The 17006-nt window shown below is 46.4% G+C and overlaps 1 protein-coding gene across 1 annotated transcript in view; it reads left to right on the forward strand.

Moving 5' to 3' along the window:
* Nucleotides 1-17006, forward strand: part of ubap2a (ubiquitin associated protein 2a) — a 253109-nt gene that overhangs the window by 221359 nt on the left and 14744 nt on the right. Inside the window, 3 exon segments of the mRNA XM_072497225.1 lie at nt 3983-4079; nt 7133-7240; nt 8344-8405. Of these exon segments, the coding sequence (XP_072353326.1) occupies nt 3983-4079; nt 7133-7240; nt 8344-8405 (267 nt within the window).

Genomic DNA, 17006 nt, shown 5'->3' on the forward strand with positions numbered 1-17006 from the left:
TTTATGACCCAGCCTCCACTGCTAGTTGGGGAAGAGAATTCCGATCACTAATGACCCTCTGAGAGATATTTTCCCTCACCTCGGGTCTTCAAATGAGAAGTCCCTTATTTTGAAACTGTGCCTCTTTGCACTAGATTTCCCCCAGCATCTACCCTGTCAAGCCCTCTTAATAGGTTTCAATCAGATCACCTCTCTTTTTTAAACATAAATTTGTGCCCAATCATTTTTTTTTCCAATTAAGGGGCAATTTAGCATGGCCAATCCACCTACCCTGCACATCTTTGGGTTGTCGAGGTGAAACCCATGCAGACACGGAGAATGTGCAAACTCCACACAGTGACCCGGGGCTGGGATCGAATCCAGGTGCTCAAACCTCTCACCTATACTGAGTACAGGCTTAACCTTCATCCCAGGAATCGGTCAAGGGAACCGTCTCTGAACTGCCTCCAGTCCAAGTAAGGTGACCAAAGCTGTACACAATACTGTAGGTGCAGTCCCACCATTGCCCTGTACAGTTGTAGCAAGAATTTTCTACTGCAGCTCATTGCAATAAAAGTCAAGATTCTGTTTGCTTTACTAATTACCTATAGCACCTGCATTTTTTTAAACAACTTTTGTTTATTGGAGTTTTTCCATTTTTACACATTTGTGCGAAAGTTACAGGTGTACACCACCCAGGGCAACAGCCATTAAAGCCAAACAACCAAGACCGGATGAATCAGCGGCAAAATTCCCAACTGGTTCCCCCACAGATAAATGACCAATCTGTACCCGAACAGGATACAGGCAACAATTTAGACCTACATCACACCATAGCTTGAAAACAGAATGACAGAAGAAGAAAACAATACCTGAGAACACAGTACTTGGGAAATTCGGCTAACTCTTTGTGTAATTTGAACTCCTCTTGGTGTAATTTGAACTCCTTTCCAGACCAGACTAGAATAGGCAGCTGTCCTCCCATTCAAGGTGGCAAAGGACAAAGACAAATTCCAGCAGATCAGGCACAACCAGATCCATGTTTAAAAACCCATGGGCTCCCAAAGAGAAAGTAAAAAGAGAGCAAGAGCAAAGAATTGAGTCCCCACAACCCCATCTCCTAGCCCCAAGACCAAAGACCAAACAGATTATAGAATCACCATAACCGCCCCCAATAGAGCAAATAGCAACCATGGGGTCACGGGTGAAGAGGAAAATAGCTTGATCCAGCCAGAGAAATGGGAGGAAAACCCAAACACAAATGCAGGCCTCCCCTCAACCACCAAGACCATCAAAACAAGGAAAGGATTTGGCAATCCAGAAGCCAATAAAAATCGATATCTGCTTGTCCGTATCACCCAGGCCCACTTTGCAACGCTACCATCACTAGTCTGCCAAGGCATCAAAACTAAAAGGAATGTAGGTAAGGCTCCTCGCACATCGCCAAGTCCAAAGAAAAATGAAAAAGAGTAAGAACTCAGAATTAGCCCCTCCGATCCACCAAAACAAAGACTGACCAACCAACTGTCAAATGGGGCCCCCCTCCCTCCCCCAAAGACCCCTGGCATCAACAGGATAAAACACAGCCCGCTTGCGCCCAAAAAATAACCGCAGCTGAAAGAAAAAGATCAGATCGGACTACAGGGAAACCTTCCTCGAACATAATGAGGACAAAAAATCAACCTTACCCCACCGCACGGGCACACATCCTCACAATATCCAAAGTAGCATGACACAACCGTATTTAGAATACTGGATGGTGCAACGCATCACCCACAAGAAATTCACTTCCCTGCAAGCAAATAAAATAACATGAACAGACAACACTGATTATCAGGGAGTAACGTCCAGGATCACAACCGAGGAGCAAGATAGTCATCTGGATAAAAGATCACTCCATTGACGCACAAATAAAGTAGACATCGGGGATAAAGCAGAATCTATAATTGAGAGCATCTCTGAGGATCATCTAAAGATTTCAATGATCAGAACATGAGCATTATTATTTCCAGCCTGCTGACTTGACTGGGCTGAGGTGGTCAACAACCTGGCCTCCCACAGTCGGTTGGGGGGAAACAACCCGGCCACCTCGGGCAGTCCCCACCACCCTCTGCTGACAGCAGGAACAGGACCACACCGAGCCAAATGTTGGATGGCCACCCCAACCCGAAGTTTCAAAGACTGGATTAGATGTGCTCCATCAGAATTAAGCTGCCTGCCCTTCAGAAAGAGAATTCTGAAACATGGCAGCTAGTTCTCAAAACACGGCTCGGAACCTCTCCACCATCTTACGTAACGGAGATGCCAGACTCCGCAGAACTCCTCACTAGATCCCCCTCATCCGCACCCCTCCCGATGGACAACAAGCCATGCAACAGGATCTCAACCATGCGGAGGTGGGCTTCCACCAAGGACAGTGCTATCGGTCGCAAGAACCACCTCATGTGCTGTCACTGCCTCATTAAAAACTCCCAATTCCTGGACCAGGGTTTGATGTCCGACATCGCAGATTCAAGCCATTCAGACGGATTAACTTCATCGCCAGTAGCCATCATCCACTGGTGAACACTACTGTTGTGATGGGAACCCTCCCAAAAGTAGCTGCGTCACCAAAGACAGGACCCCACCCTAACCTCTTCCAGATGCCACCGGTCAACTAGGATTGAAGCCTTTCAACTCGATTCAATAAAGCTGAAACACTGACCAGATGCCATAAATCAACTAGGATTGAAGCCTTTCAACTCGATTCAATAAAGCTGAAACACTGACCAGCTACTCTGAATTCATATTTATCAAGTATCAATTTGCATTGTCCCTAATAAAGGATTGTAGTAAATTCTCAAAAGACATGAGACTAAAATTTATGATTGGCAATTTTTCTCTCCAATTTTCTTTCTTATCTAATGAAGCTGTATTGGCAATTTTCTAATTAATGCAGGTAGTTTCTGAATCCTGAGTTCTGGAAGATAATTACTAAAGCCTCTTTTGTTTCCTCACCACCTCCTGATACCTTGGGTTGAAAATTAGGCCCTGGAGATTTGTCACTCTTTCATCTTTGTTATCCATTACCATTTTGCGGCAGTGCACGTTTCCTAGCAGGAAATATGTTTTGTTTGGTCAGGTACAGAGAGAATGGTAGATTGTTATTCAGAAAAATTAATGAAGTAGAGCTTGGTTTCTTTAGAATAGTGGAAACATTGTGGTGGCATAACTGAGGGTATTTTTAAAAATAATTTAGAGTACCCAATTATTTTTTTTTCCCATTAAGGGACAATTTAGCATGGCCAATCCACCTCAACTACACATCTTTGGGTGGTGAAACCCACACAGATACGGGGGGGGAAATGTGCAAACTCCACACGGCTAGTGACCCAGGGCTGGGATTCGAATCCGGGTCCTCAGTGCTGTAGTACCAGTGCTAACCACTGTGCGTGGGTCCTTAACTGATGGTGTTGACAGAATTGATCCTGTCAAATCATTCCTTCTGCTGTTCAGATGCCAGGCTCTGTTTATATTACTCCAAACTTGATTTTTAACGGGTAAAATAGTTGTGAAGTTACTTAACATAGTTAACATGAATAATATAAATGGTTCAGGATTAGGAAATATGGTGATGGATGTTTATTTGGGGGGATGCTCCCTAAATAAAAATTCATTGGGCCTTTTGAGATATTTTGGCCTTGAAATATTTTACTTCGCAAAAGGTTTTCAACATCCAATGCTAAAAGTGTCCCAATTTCATTCACACTTTTCAGTATTGTTGACAAGGTATCATAAAAGCAAAATACTACAGATACTCTGTGAAGACAAAGCTGGAAAAATTTCATCAGCCAGCATCTGTAGCGAGAAACAGGGTTACCTATTTGTTCACTGTTTCTCTCCTCAGACGCTGCCAGATTTGCCGAGATTTTCCAGCATTTTCTGTTTTTATTATATATTATTGCCGGCAAGCTGTTCATTTTTTTAAACTCTACTTGCTAAACATTTTAAATATTTCTTGCAGTTACCTCCAGCATCTGCTAAACATGGAGTGAATATGAACACTGCTTCAGCAGCTTTTCAACAGGCAGGTGGCTATGGACAGCATGGATATGGGACAGGTATGTATTTAATATGTAACATGTTGGTGTAAAAAGTGTGAATTTGTTAACTTTGTCTTGCTTGGAGCACTGCAGCTAATGTTTCCTCACTCCTCTGCCTCTGCCTCTCCCCCACTTTTCTAGACCAGGCACGCTGAGACCAGTTTTCCTACTCCTGGTTACTATCTGTTCCCACCACTGTCAATGGGATAAATGACCGGATAATCTGTATTAAAGACAGAAAATACTAGAAATACTCAGCTGGGCGGTGTGCGGGCGCAGTGGTTAGCACTGCTGTCTCATGGCGCCGAAGACCCAGGTGCGATCCTGGCACTGAGTCACTGTCTTTGTGGAGTTTGCATATTCTTCCCATGTCTGCGTGGGTCTCATCCCCACAACCCAAAGTGAGCAGGGTAGATGGATTGGCCACGCTAAATTGCCACTTGATTGGGGAAAAAAAAGAAATACTCAGCAAATCTCAAGTTATGTTTCAGGTTGATGACTTTTCTTCATAACTGAAAAAAAAATTAAAGACATGTAATAGGTTTAAGCAAGTGCAAAGGCAGGTAAAACGTTTGGGGGTGGAGGAAGTGGTGGGGAGAACAAAAGGAAGATCTGTGAAGAGATGCAAGGCAGGTGAGACTAAATGACAAAAGAACGATGATGCAAGATCGAGGTACAAGTAAAGAAACAAAAGATGTCTTTCGGAAGTGTAAACTGTAAAAACATGCTCTGTGATGGTTGTCGGTTTAATGTTGAACAGTGCATCAGGAGAAACTCTGCTCCTCAAAGTTCCATGTTATTTTACATTGTGTAATGTGTAAAGTCCCTATAGTCCCAGATGACCATAGGCTGCTTCCCCCTTTTAAGGAGGAGAGTTCACTGGTGATTCAACCTGAAGGTCACTACACCACGGCCAGGGACAAGGTTGAGAAGGCAGAGCTTCATGAATAACAGCCGGTGTGGGAAATGAACCCGCGCTGCTGGCTTCGCTCTGCATCACGAACCAGCTGTCTAGCCAACTGAGCTAAACTGGCCCAGATGTATTTTGCATCTATCTGAGGACAGATGTTTTGGTTTAATGTTTGTCAAATAGAGAATGCCTCCAACTCTCCAGTACTTCCTGTACTGCAGTGTCCATCTAGATTGTGTTCAAGGCCTGTATGAGATTCAAATTTTTTTGACCTTTTAGTTCTAAAGGTGTGGACATCTGTGAGAACATACTCTGGTTTTGCAGTGATATCCTTTCACTGTGTACGCTAACTAATGTAAAATGGCCACTGGTGCCTGGATGAACATATCGTGACGAGGACCAATGTCTACAAGAAGAGGAAACATGGACGAACAATTTGCTATGTTTAGCAATTTAACATATCAGAGGTTTAGGGAAGAAGTACAGAACCTGGGGCCGAAGCAGATGACCATAGTAAGATGTCTTACAGCACCAGGTTAAAGTCCAAAAGATTTATTTGGAATCACTAGCTTTCGGAGCATAACCCTGGTGGTGTAAGACTTCTTACTGTGCCCACCCCAGTCCAACGTTGGTATCTCCACATCATAAGCAGATGAAGGCATGGCCACCAATGGTGGAACAAATAAAATAGAGGATGCTTAAGAGGCCAGAATTAGATGAGCGCAGAAAAGATTTTTAGGCCAAAGAGCAAGAATTCTGAAGAAGATTTTTTTAAATTTAGAGTACCCAATTCTTTTCCAATTAAGGGGCAATTTAGTGTGGTCAATCCACCTACACTGCACATCTTTGGTTTGTGGGCGTGAGACCATGCAAACTCCTTGGCACCGTGAGGTAGCAGTGCTACCCACTGCCACTGCTGCCCGTGAAGAGTAGTGTATGTATAGTTATGACATCAGATAGGAGATAGAAGTTTTCATTTAATTTGATTACTGTAATAACTTACTGCAATTTTCTACTGGATCAACATTGAGGGTCCGTACATCAGTTTTTTCAGAACACAAATGGGGATCAATAAGTTGAACCCTGAATGTTTAGCTTTAACTGTTGCATACACTGGAGTGAACTGGAGAAAATTTTTAAGGAAGAACTGAATAGATTAGTATTATAGATACAGGATCGAACTCGGTCTTCGGTTTTTGGTACCTGCCTCTCAAACTGCATAGTATTTCTGCTCCACTACTTCCTGCTGAAATGTAACATACTTAAATTCCCGACTCAAATGGTTATGACCATGACATAATTGGAATGAATAATGATGCCATTTAAAAGGGATTTGCCATTGAAAATTAATACCAAGAATTATAGGGAATTGGAATTGCAGTAGATGGGGTCTATTAAGAGCGATCAGCATAGAAATGATGGACGAAATGGTTAACATCTGTGCTGTAATTTTGATTTGACTTAATTCTCTGGCAACATTGCTTATTTAACCTGATTGATAGTTGATAAGTTACTGAAATATAGTTAGTTCATTATAACTTGATTGAATAATAGATCAGCCTAATTGATTTACTGGTTAGGAGGTTAGACTCTGAATAGTGTTTAAACCTCGCGCTATGGATAGGTGGTTTTTTAAAAGTTACAAGTTGAAACTTTGAGCATAAGGAAGTTTGTCCTCCTAGTTTCTGTCCGTTGATGACTGGCAAAATGTAGATATTCTACTCTTCCCTGATATGCAAGCTGGAATTATAAGTATAACTTAGTTTCAGGAATGCGAGTTTAGTTTTGTTAAAGCTTTCAATTTTAAAACTTTCCGTTTTCAAAATGCTTTAAAATAGGTTTTTTAAGCAGTCTCAAAAATCTTGACGGTGTAATTGTCAAAAGGCTTTTTTTTTTTTTTTTTTTTTGTTGGATGTTTTGTGGTACTAAACATGCATACACATTGAAGCAGATTTAATTTTGATTTCTTGGCCATAGGTGTTTAAATAGCTAATATAGCAAGCCTCAGCAAGCTGACATGCTCGTGTGGTACTTAAGAGGATAGCTGGTTCTCATGGATTTGTACCTGCAGCACCACCTTCAGGAGTGGAGGATAGAAAATTGTAGAAGGGCACAGTGAAAGGAAGAGATTCTATAGTCTAACTTTGTTCTTGATTGACAGGTTATGAGGATTTAAACCAAGGGGGTGGAGCTGGAGATTACAGCAAAGGTGCCTATAGTGGGTCTACTCAAGCACAAACCAAATCAGCTGCAGCTGGACCAGGGAAAGGTAAGGCTTGTGCGTCAGTGCTATTTAGTATAGTGAGTCTTCTAACTGCATGCCATATTATTTGGTGTGCTCCACATCAATGGGGATAGTTATAGTATTGCTAATTAGACAATTGTGCATCAGATTGTGTATTGCACTCCTAGCCAGAAGTAATGTGCAGCAATTGATTGGCTATTTTGTGATAGTTTGTTGGAAAGCTCACTCCACCATGTGTGTTTTTAAAAAAAAAAAAATGGAAAGCTTACTATTGAAGTAGATTTTTGTATCCCAATGCGTATTGTGGCACTGGGCCACATAGACCAGGAATAGCACAGATTGTCTCATTGTTTGTCCTGTTAGCCAAACTCAGTTGGGAGTGGCAGGTAGGAGAAGGTGTTTAGCTGGCTTCTGCACCTATTGACCAAGGAAGGAAAGAGAGAATTAACCAAGGCTCCTGAAGGTATGCAGGTGGCATTGCTGGACTGTGGAGATGACAAAGTTGTTTGGATGAAGAATTGAAGTTGACATGAACATTGTGGAACTTCAAATTTTTATACAGCATAGATGGTTTGTTGGGTGTGTCAGGAAAGGCAGTCATGGCCCTGATGGTCTCCTACAGTGTCTGTAAATCATGGTTGTTAGAGCTGATTCCTTCAGTAGAGTCGGAAGGGCAGATAATTGATTAATGTCTCAACTGAAATGAGATTCTATTTGTCTTCTCCTAAGGGATTGACCGGTTGGAAAAGTGGTGTATCAAGTAGCATTAATTTAGACTTGTTACACCTGGTAAGGAGCTGAACTGAAATTAGACTCTTGTGTTCTATGTCCACATTATCTCAAGTGTCACTTTACCTGTACTTATACACTTGTGCACCGATTCGGAGTTCCTATGTAATGTAGGGGTAAAATTAAAACTTGCAGAGTGCCTTGTGATCCAATGGTTTATCTACAGTCCAGGGAGAGGAGAACTTATTGAAGTGGCAATATTTTATCAACAATTGACTTGATAACTATAGGAGGATAAACTGTACTCCATTAATTTGAATCAGCTTTGCTATATTTTCAGGATTGCTGTTAATAGTGCACCCTTCAGTTATCGCAGTGACAACTATTTTATGTTGCAGGTATTTCGGTGAACTCCACTAACATCGTTCCTGATATGGCTGGCTCAGTATACAAGACTCAGGTAAATGACTTCTAGTTTAGTTTAAGCTAGTGATGTCAACGTTCCCCAACATTTGTTGCTGAGATTCACAGCTCATTCTTTAGCAAAAAAGTGCGGGTGAAATTCGTCTTCACCAGCAACACTACAAAATGACCATGAATTGGCAACCAATTTTACAGTCTGCTTGATGTTCTCTATATTGAAGTCAGTGGTTGGTCGTCTTGTAAAATTGACTGTCGTACATTATGAACAGATTCATGCCACTGGGAAAGGTCATTTACCTGGGACATGTTATTTTCTTTGTTAACAACTTAGAACCATGGAATCCCGACACTGCAGAAGAAGGTCATTCAGCCCACCGAGTCTGCACCGACCCTTTGAAAGATCCCCACCCCTTCGTAACCCCACCTAACCGGAACATCCCTGGACACTTGTGGTGTAATTTAGCATGGTCAATCCACCTCGCCACATCTTTGGACTGCGCATATTATTTTTTTGAAAAACATTTTATTAGGATATTTGTAGTTTTTACAATAATATAACAATAACAGCAACATAAACATGGTACATAAAACAATTCCATCCCTATCCTGTTTTTCACACCCCTAACAGTAAGACAATCGCCTAGCCCCTTTAGATTTCTGCCTATGCTGACATTTTAATTTTCTCCCGAGAAAGTCGACGAACAGCTGCCACCTCCAGGCGAACTCTAACATTGACCCTCTCAGGGTGAACTTTATTTTCTCAAAACCGAGAAACTCAGCCAGGTCTCTAATTTCAGGGGCTTCGAGTCCCTCCACGTTAACAGTATCCGTCTCTGGGCTACCAGGAAGGCAAAGGCCAAGACGTCAGCCTCTTTCGCCCCCTGGACTCCCGGCACTCCAAAGATCGCCACCTCTGGACTCTGCACCACCCGTGTTTTAAGTATTGTGGACATTGCCTTAGCAAAGCCCTGCCAAAACCTTCTTAAGCTTGGGGCATGCCCAGAACATGTGGACATGATTTGCTGGACCACCCGCGCTCCTCACACACCTGTCCTCTACCCCAACAAACGTGCTCATCCGGGCCACTGTCATCTGTGCCCGGTGGACTACCTTGAATTGTATCAGGCTAAGCCTAGCACATGATGAGGATGTGTTAACCCTACTTAAAGCATCTGCCATATCTCCCTCTAGCTCATCTTCCCACTTGCCCTTTAGTTCCTCTATCGGAGTTTCCTCCCACTCCATAAGTTCTTGGTCGATATCTGATACCTTCCCCTCTCCCACCCATGTTCTGGAAACTACCCTGTCCTGTATCCCTTGTGGTGGTAGGAGCGGGAAGGTTGGAACCTGCCTCCTCAAAAAATCCCGTACCTGCAAATATCTAAACCCATTCCATGCTGGCAATTCACATTTCTCCTCCAAAGCCTTCAAGCTAGGGAAGCTCCTGTCATAAAAAGATCTCCCATCCTCTCAATTCATTCTCTGCCATCTCCGGAACCCTCCAATCCCCCTCCCCAGCCCCGGTTCATGTTCAATGAACTGAGCAGAAAGTTTATAATTTTGGTGGTGATGGGAATTTGGTGCAGAGGGGAAAGGAGGATTTTTGCTTTCAACATTTATGGTTTGTGTAAACATGAGTCTAGTATTTAAAATGTTCTGTTTTTAGCGCTTTGGTTGTATACTTGAAACCCAAATAAAACTCTTGAAGCAAAATAAAAGGAAATTACCTACAGATAAAAAGACTGAGCAGTTGAGGACTAAAGATAACAAACTAGGATAGCTAAACTGGGTTTCAAATAACGTCATCTTCCAGGACTAACCACTTGGCTGAGGTAAAAGACACACACCCAGTAATTCCACAGGTCAGCAGGTTGCAAAGACATTTTTTTTATTGTTTTTGCTGAACTGGGAGGTAATTTAGGTCTGAAAGCACAGGTGAGAGGTCAACAGGACTTGGTGTGCTTTAGTGTATATGGAGCAGAATATTGGTTGACCTCAAGTTTATGGAGGGTATAAATGGGTAACCAGCAAGTTGTGAACATAGGTCCAGAGGAAGCAAAGCCATGGCTGAACGTTTCTGAAGCAGGGGCAAAGACCAGCAAATGTGTTGGAAGTTCAAATATGGGGTCAAATACAACAGCATGGTTGTGAACAGTTTGGTTCATTTTGGCAATTACCAGGCAGAGGGAATGGGGCTAGGGAGTAATTTGTGGTGGATACTGATCTTAATCTTAATTACTGGTCTTAATCCTCTCTTCTCCCATATTTCCACTACTAGGAAAAAATTCTGCTCATACAGTCTGATTAGTTAGAGACACAGGAAGGGGTGAGAGAGGTCGTAATGAGGTAGATCTGGTCTTGTTTTTTTAAAGTATTTCTATTCTCCTCCTTTCTCACCCTCTCCCAAATTCACACCCACCAACAACAAACAGCAACGAGCACAATGTCAATCCCCACATCAACAACAACAATCCCATCCTCCCACCAACCCCCAAACAACTACCCGCATGCCAACACAAACAAACAACAAAAAGGAATCCGGAATCGCCCACAGCCACCATCAACAAACAAAGCCCCCACCCCCACCCCCAAAACCTAATGTTTGTGTCATTAAATTCTTGGAAGTGCACAATGAATAACGCCCATGAATTGTAGAACCCGTCCATCATTCCCCGCAGTTCAAACTTAACCTTCTCGAGTCAAGAATTACAACAGGTCCCCCCCCGCCACGCCAGGGCATAGGGTGGAGAAGTTGCTCTCCATCCCAATAGGATCCGCCTTCGTGCGATCAACGAGGCGAAGGCTACAACATGTGCCTCCGCACCCGTTTCCAACTCCGGCTGGTCCGACACCCCGAATATGGCCTCTCGATGGCCTGGCTCTAGTTTCACGTGCACCACTTTAGAGATTACCCTAAAAAACCCCTTCCAGTAAACCTCCAGCTTTGGACAGGACCAAAACATATGAACGTGACCCCCCCCCCCCCGCCGCAACGTTCACACTCATCTACCCCCTCAAAGAGCCAGCTCATCCTCGCCCTTGTGAGGTGTGCTCTATATACCACCTTCAGCTGTATCAGCCCCAACCTCGCGCACGAGGTGGAGACGTTAACTCTCCGGAGCACCTCACGCCAGAGCCCCTCCTCCATACGCTCTCCCAACTCTTCCTCCCACTTTGCTTTGATCCCTTCCAGTGGTGCCTTCTCCTCTTCCAAAATAGCCCTGTAAACCGCCGACACAACTCCCGTCTCCAGTGCCCCTGTCGTCAGCACCTCCTCCAGCAATGTGGAGGCCGGTTCCACTGGGAAGCTCTGTATCTCCTTCCTGGAAAATCTCAAACCTGCATGTATCTAAACATTTCCCCCTGCTCCAGCCCATACTTCACTCCCAGCTCCTTCAATCCTGCAAACCGACCCCCAAGAAACAAATCTTTTAGTGTCTTAATCCTCTTCTCCTCCCATATAGCATTTATATATTTTCCAGCTCCCGAATCACAGTCCACAGTCTCTTCCAGCTCTGCTCCTCACATCTGTCCCAAGCCTTCTGCCGTCACGAACACCTCAGCCACCTCTACTGTTTCGAAATAAAAATCTTTGGTGTTATACGTCACCCTCCGCTTTGCCGGATATGCCATATCAAATTTCAGCCCCTTGTACAGTGCCGCCTTCCCTCAGCCGAATGCCGCTCGTCTATTTGCCAACTCCACCGTCATGTTCTGGTAAATCTGAACTCCAGCACCATCCCACTGCATCTCGCGCTTCTGTTTTGCCCAGCTTAACACCACCTCCTTCATGTGGTATTTATGGAAGCAGATCATTACTGCTCTTGGCGGTTCATTTACTTTGGGCTTCGGCTTTAACGACCGATGAGCTCGGTCCAGCTCACACTAGGATGGGTTTTCACCCTCCCCCCTCAACTCCGTCAGCATCTTAGCGAAGTACTCTGTTGGCCTCGGGCCCTCTGCCCCTTTGTACAAACCCACAATTCTCAGATTGTGCCGCCTCGAGCAGTTCTCCAAGTCCTCTGGCTTTGCTCAGAGTCCTCTGTTGACCTCCACCACCCTCCGCAGCTCGTCCCCCATCAAGATGAGCTGGTCGCTGTGCTGCAACACGGCCTCCTCCACTTCCTTCATCTTCTCGCCCTGCTCTCTCAACCTCGGCCGGTGTCTTTGCCACAGTTACCCTCACCGGGGATGACCGCCATCTCCTTCCAGAACGCCTCCATGTGCCTCGCAAGCTGCTTTTCCAGCTTCACAACCATCACCTCGGTCATCTTTTCCACCTTAAGCAGCACGGCCCCACCAGGTGGTCTGGCATCCGCCATCTTGTCAGCGCTTTTGCTGGTCGTCCTCATTCGATGGCGAACCCGCGTTTCCTCCTTTCTTCACGGCTGCTTTTCGCATCCTTTAACGACTTATTATTTTTCATTCTCTTCAATCTTTTAAAAACAAATTCCAAAAAAAAAGCTCCCCCCCCCCCCCCCAAAACACATTTTTTTTTAAACTTCCCCCGGGACCGGACTTCAGACTTCTTAAAAGCTCATTTTAAGCGGGAGCCACCCGATGTGCAACATCCCCACTACATTGCATCCTGGCTTCGGGCCTCTACATCCTCGTCTTCAGTTTGGCTCCGCCCCCGCAGTTCCAAATGCTGCGTGCCCCGGGCTCGATTTCTCAGCTCCGACCGCCCAACACTCGCACGGGGTTCCTGGCCGGTTCCCAAACCAGCCTGGCCTGGCGCCTGGGACAGCCCCAATGGCCGACAAAAATCAGGGGGGTGGAGGGGAGCGAAAAAATGTGGAATCTCCCGAAAGCTCCGTAAGCAGCGACCACTGGCGCCAGCTCCGCTCGTTGCGGTCGACCTGCTCACGAGCGCCACCGGAAGTCGTAGATCTGGTATCATTAGTGCATTTGTGCAATTTATGTTTTTCGAGTGCAGTATGTAGATGAGCAATAGGAGAAGACCAAAGATAGCTTCATTGGGGCCACCAGAGGTAATCGTGAGGGAGTGGGAGGTCTGCATAGGGTCAACTCCACCTCCACATGCGCAAGGCCTGATGCAACTGAAAGTGGTACATAAAGCCCACTTAACAAGAACCCGTATGAGTAGGTTCTTCCCGGAGGTGGAGGATAGATGTGAATGGTGCCAAGGAGGCCCGGCCAACCACGCCCATGTTCTGGTCTTGCCCCAGACTTGTGGAGTACTGGACAGCGTTCTTCGAGGCAATGTCCAAAGTGGTGGGGGTGAGGGTGGAGCCATGCCCAAAAGCGGCGAACTTCGGAGTTTCAGACCAGCCGGAGCTATTCCTGGGGAAGAGGGCAGACGCCCTTGCCTTTGCCTCCCTGATCACCCGCCGTAGAATCCTGGTCGGCTGGCGGTCAGCAGCACCACCCAAAGCTGCAGACTGGCTGTCCGATCTCTCGAAATCTCTCCAAATGGAGAAAATCAAATTTGCCATCAGAGGGTCAGACGATGGCTTCCACAGAACGTGGGAGCCGTTCACCCAATTGTTCCGGGACCTGTTTGTGCCAACAAATAAGCAGATGATTATCCAGGCAGCCAAGAACCAGGGGAAAGGTTTTTTTTTTGGGGGGGGGGGGGGGAAGAGGTAGGTGGTGGAAGACGGGAGGGCCGGCTGAAGTGGAAGTGAGCACGAGACGACAACGGCAGCGAAATCCGTCCGGGAGAAGCAAGGGACAACACCAGCACCAGACCCATTCGAGTATTGCCCTCCGTAATTGTCTCTCCGGCACCCAAATGTATATCCCGCCCCGCCCCCCCCCCCCAAACAGATGCCTACTTGTGTGTAAATAATTGATTTTGTATTTCTGTCGTGTTGTTACCTTTTTTTTTTCCCCTTTGTGATGTGTGTGTGTGCCCTTCTCCTCTTCTAGATGTACATATATCATATCCTGTGTACATAATGGCAAATCTACTTTGTTCAAAAACCCAATAAAAGACATTTATAAAAAAAATAATGAGGGAGTGGGAGGAGAAGCCATTGTAAGTGATTCGTGACTATAACTGCAGAGATAATAATGGTACAAACAAGTGCATTCTGAACCAGCCAGGCGAGGGTGGAGCGATGTTCGAAGATTGTATTGCCAATAGTGTCAAAGGCTACATACAGGTCAAGAAATGTGAAGAGGGGGGTCTTCCGGGTGCGGCGATGACCAGCTGAGTCGCACGTTTCGGCAGCTCCCGGTGAAACGGACTTTTGGGCTCTTGATAGGAGCCCCAACGGCAATTTTGACGGCTAAAAACACTGTGCGGTAAACCAGAAGGGAATCCCCCCTGGATACGGATGAAAAAAGGAGGAGAAAGTGGCCGGATTGCAGTGGATCCTTTAGAACAGCGGCAAGGAAGGCAAGCAAAAACCAAGATGGCGTCGGAAGGTGGCAGTTTAACATGGGGCCCTGAACAACAAGAGTTCTTGAAATGCTGTGTGGAAGAGCTCAAAAAGGAAATGAAGAAAGAGCTGTTGGCCCCGATACTACAGGCGATCGAAGGGCTAAAGGAGGAACAAAAGACCCAGGAGCGGGAGCTTCGGGTCGTGAAGGCAAAGGCAGCCGAGAATGAGGACGACATACAGGGCCTGGTGGTGAAGACGGAGACGCATGAGGCACATCAGAAACTATGTGTGGAAAGGTTGGAGGCACTGGAGAACAACGCAAGGAGGAACAACCTGAGGATTCTTGGTCTTCCTGAAGGTGTGGAGGGAGCGGACGTCGGGGCATATGTGAGCACGATACTGCACTCGTTAATGGGAGCGGAGTCCCCGGCGGGTCCGTTGGAGGTGGAGGGAGCATACCGAGTGATGGCGCGAGGGCCGAGAGCAGGAGAAATTCCCAGAGCCATAGTGGTGAGATTCCTCCGTTTTAAAGATAGAGAAATGGTCCTTAGATGGGCAAAGAAAACTCTGAACAGTAAATGGGAGAATGCGGTGATCCGCGTTTATCAAGACTGGAGTGCGGAGGTGGCGAGAAGGAGGGCGAGCTTTAATCGGGCCAAGGCGGTGCTTCATAAAAAGATAAAATTTGGAATGCTGCAACCGGCAAGACTGTGGGTCACATATCGAGGGAGGCACCACTACTTTGAGACGGCGGATGAAGCGAGGGACTTTTATTGTGGAAGAAAAACTGGAATGAGCGGGTTATTAAAAAGAACGTTTGAACAAAGTGGTGGGGCGAATGTGGGGGGTTAAAAAGGGGGGAAAGAGGAGTTTTATGTACTAATCCTGCGATGTGGTAACTTTTCTCTCTTCCACAGGTGGTGATGGGGGAGGAGGGGAGGTGGAGGAGATGGGGCGTTGGCCATTGGGGGCGGGGCCAAGGGAGAAGCGTGGGCTTGGTTCCCGCGCTATGATAATTATGGCGGGAATAGAGAAGCAGGAAGGAGGGGGGCGTCGCATGGTGCGAGCCGAGGTCACGGGGGGGAAGCTGAGGTCGGCCAGAGTTTGCTGACTTCTGGGAGCAACATGGGGGGGAGTAATTACGCTAGCGGGGGATCTAGCGGGGGGGGGGGGGGGGGTGGAGGGAGGAATTACTGGGTTGCTGCTGCTGGGGAGAGGGGGGGAGCTGGTATGGGGAGGGGATGGGCGGGGTGGCACCGCCTGGGGGAGATACAGCTGCGTGGGAACCGGGTGAGGAGCTGGAAAAAGGTGATGGCTAATCGACAAGTGGGGGGGGGGGGGGGTTAGGAAGCCCCCCAACCCGGCTGATCACGTGGAAACGTGAGAGGGCTGAACGGGCCGATAAAGAGGGCACGGGTACTCGCACACCTGAAGAAACTTAAGGCAGATGTGGTTATGTTACAGGAAACACACCTGAAACTGATAGACCAGGTTAGGCTACGCAAAGGATGGGTGGGGCAGGTGTTCCATTCGGGGCTAGATGCGAAAAACAGGGGGGCGGTTATATTAGTGGGGAAGCGGGTAATGTTCGAGGCAAAGACTATAGTGGCGGATAACGGGGGCAGATACGTGATGGTGAGTGGCAAACTACAGGGGGAGACGGTGGTTTTGGTAAACGTATATGCCCCGAACTGGGATGATACCAATTTTATGAGGCGGATGCTAGGACGCATTCCGGACCTAGAGATGGGAAAGCTGATAATGGGGGGAGATTTTAATACGGTGTTGGAACCAGGGCTGGATAGGTCGAAGTCCAGGACTGGAAGGAGGCCGGCAGCAGCCAAGGTACTTAAAGATTTTATGGAGCAGATGTGAGGTGTACACCCGTGGAGATTTAGCAGACCTAGGAGTAAGGAGTTCTCGTTTTTCTCCTATGTCCATAAAGTCTACTCGCGAATAGACTTTTTTGTGCTGGGAAAGGGCGTTGATCCCGAAGGTGAGGGGAACGGAGTATACGGCTATAGCCATTTCGGATCACGCTCCACACTGGGTAGACTTGGAGATAGGGGAGGAAACAGGAGGGCGCCCACCCTGGAGAATGGACATGGGACTAATGGCAGATGAGGGGGTGTGTCTCTAAGGGTGAGGGGGTGCATTGAAAAGTACTTGGAACTCAATGATAATGGGGAGGTCCAGGTGGGAGTGGTCTGGGAGGCGTTGAAGGCGGTGGTTAGAGGGGAGCTGATATCAATAAGGGCACATAAAGAGAAGCAGGAGAGTAAGGAACG

The sequence above is a fragment of the Scyliorhinus torazame genome, chromosome 3 (assembly GCF_047496885.1).
Source record: "Scyliorhinus torazame isolate Kashiwa2021f chromosome 3, sScyTor2.1, whole genome shotgun sequence".
Taxonomy (NCBI): domain Eukaryota; kingdom Metazoa; phylum Chordata; class Chondrichthyes; order Carcharhiniformes; family Scyliorhinidae; genus Scyliorhinus; species Scyliorhinus torazame.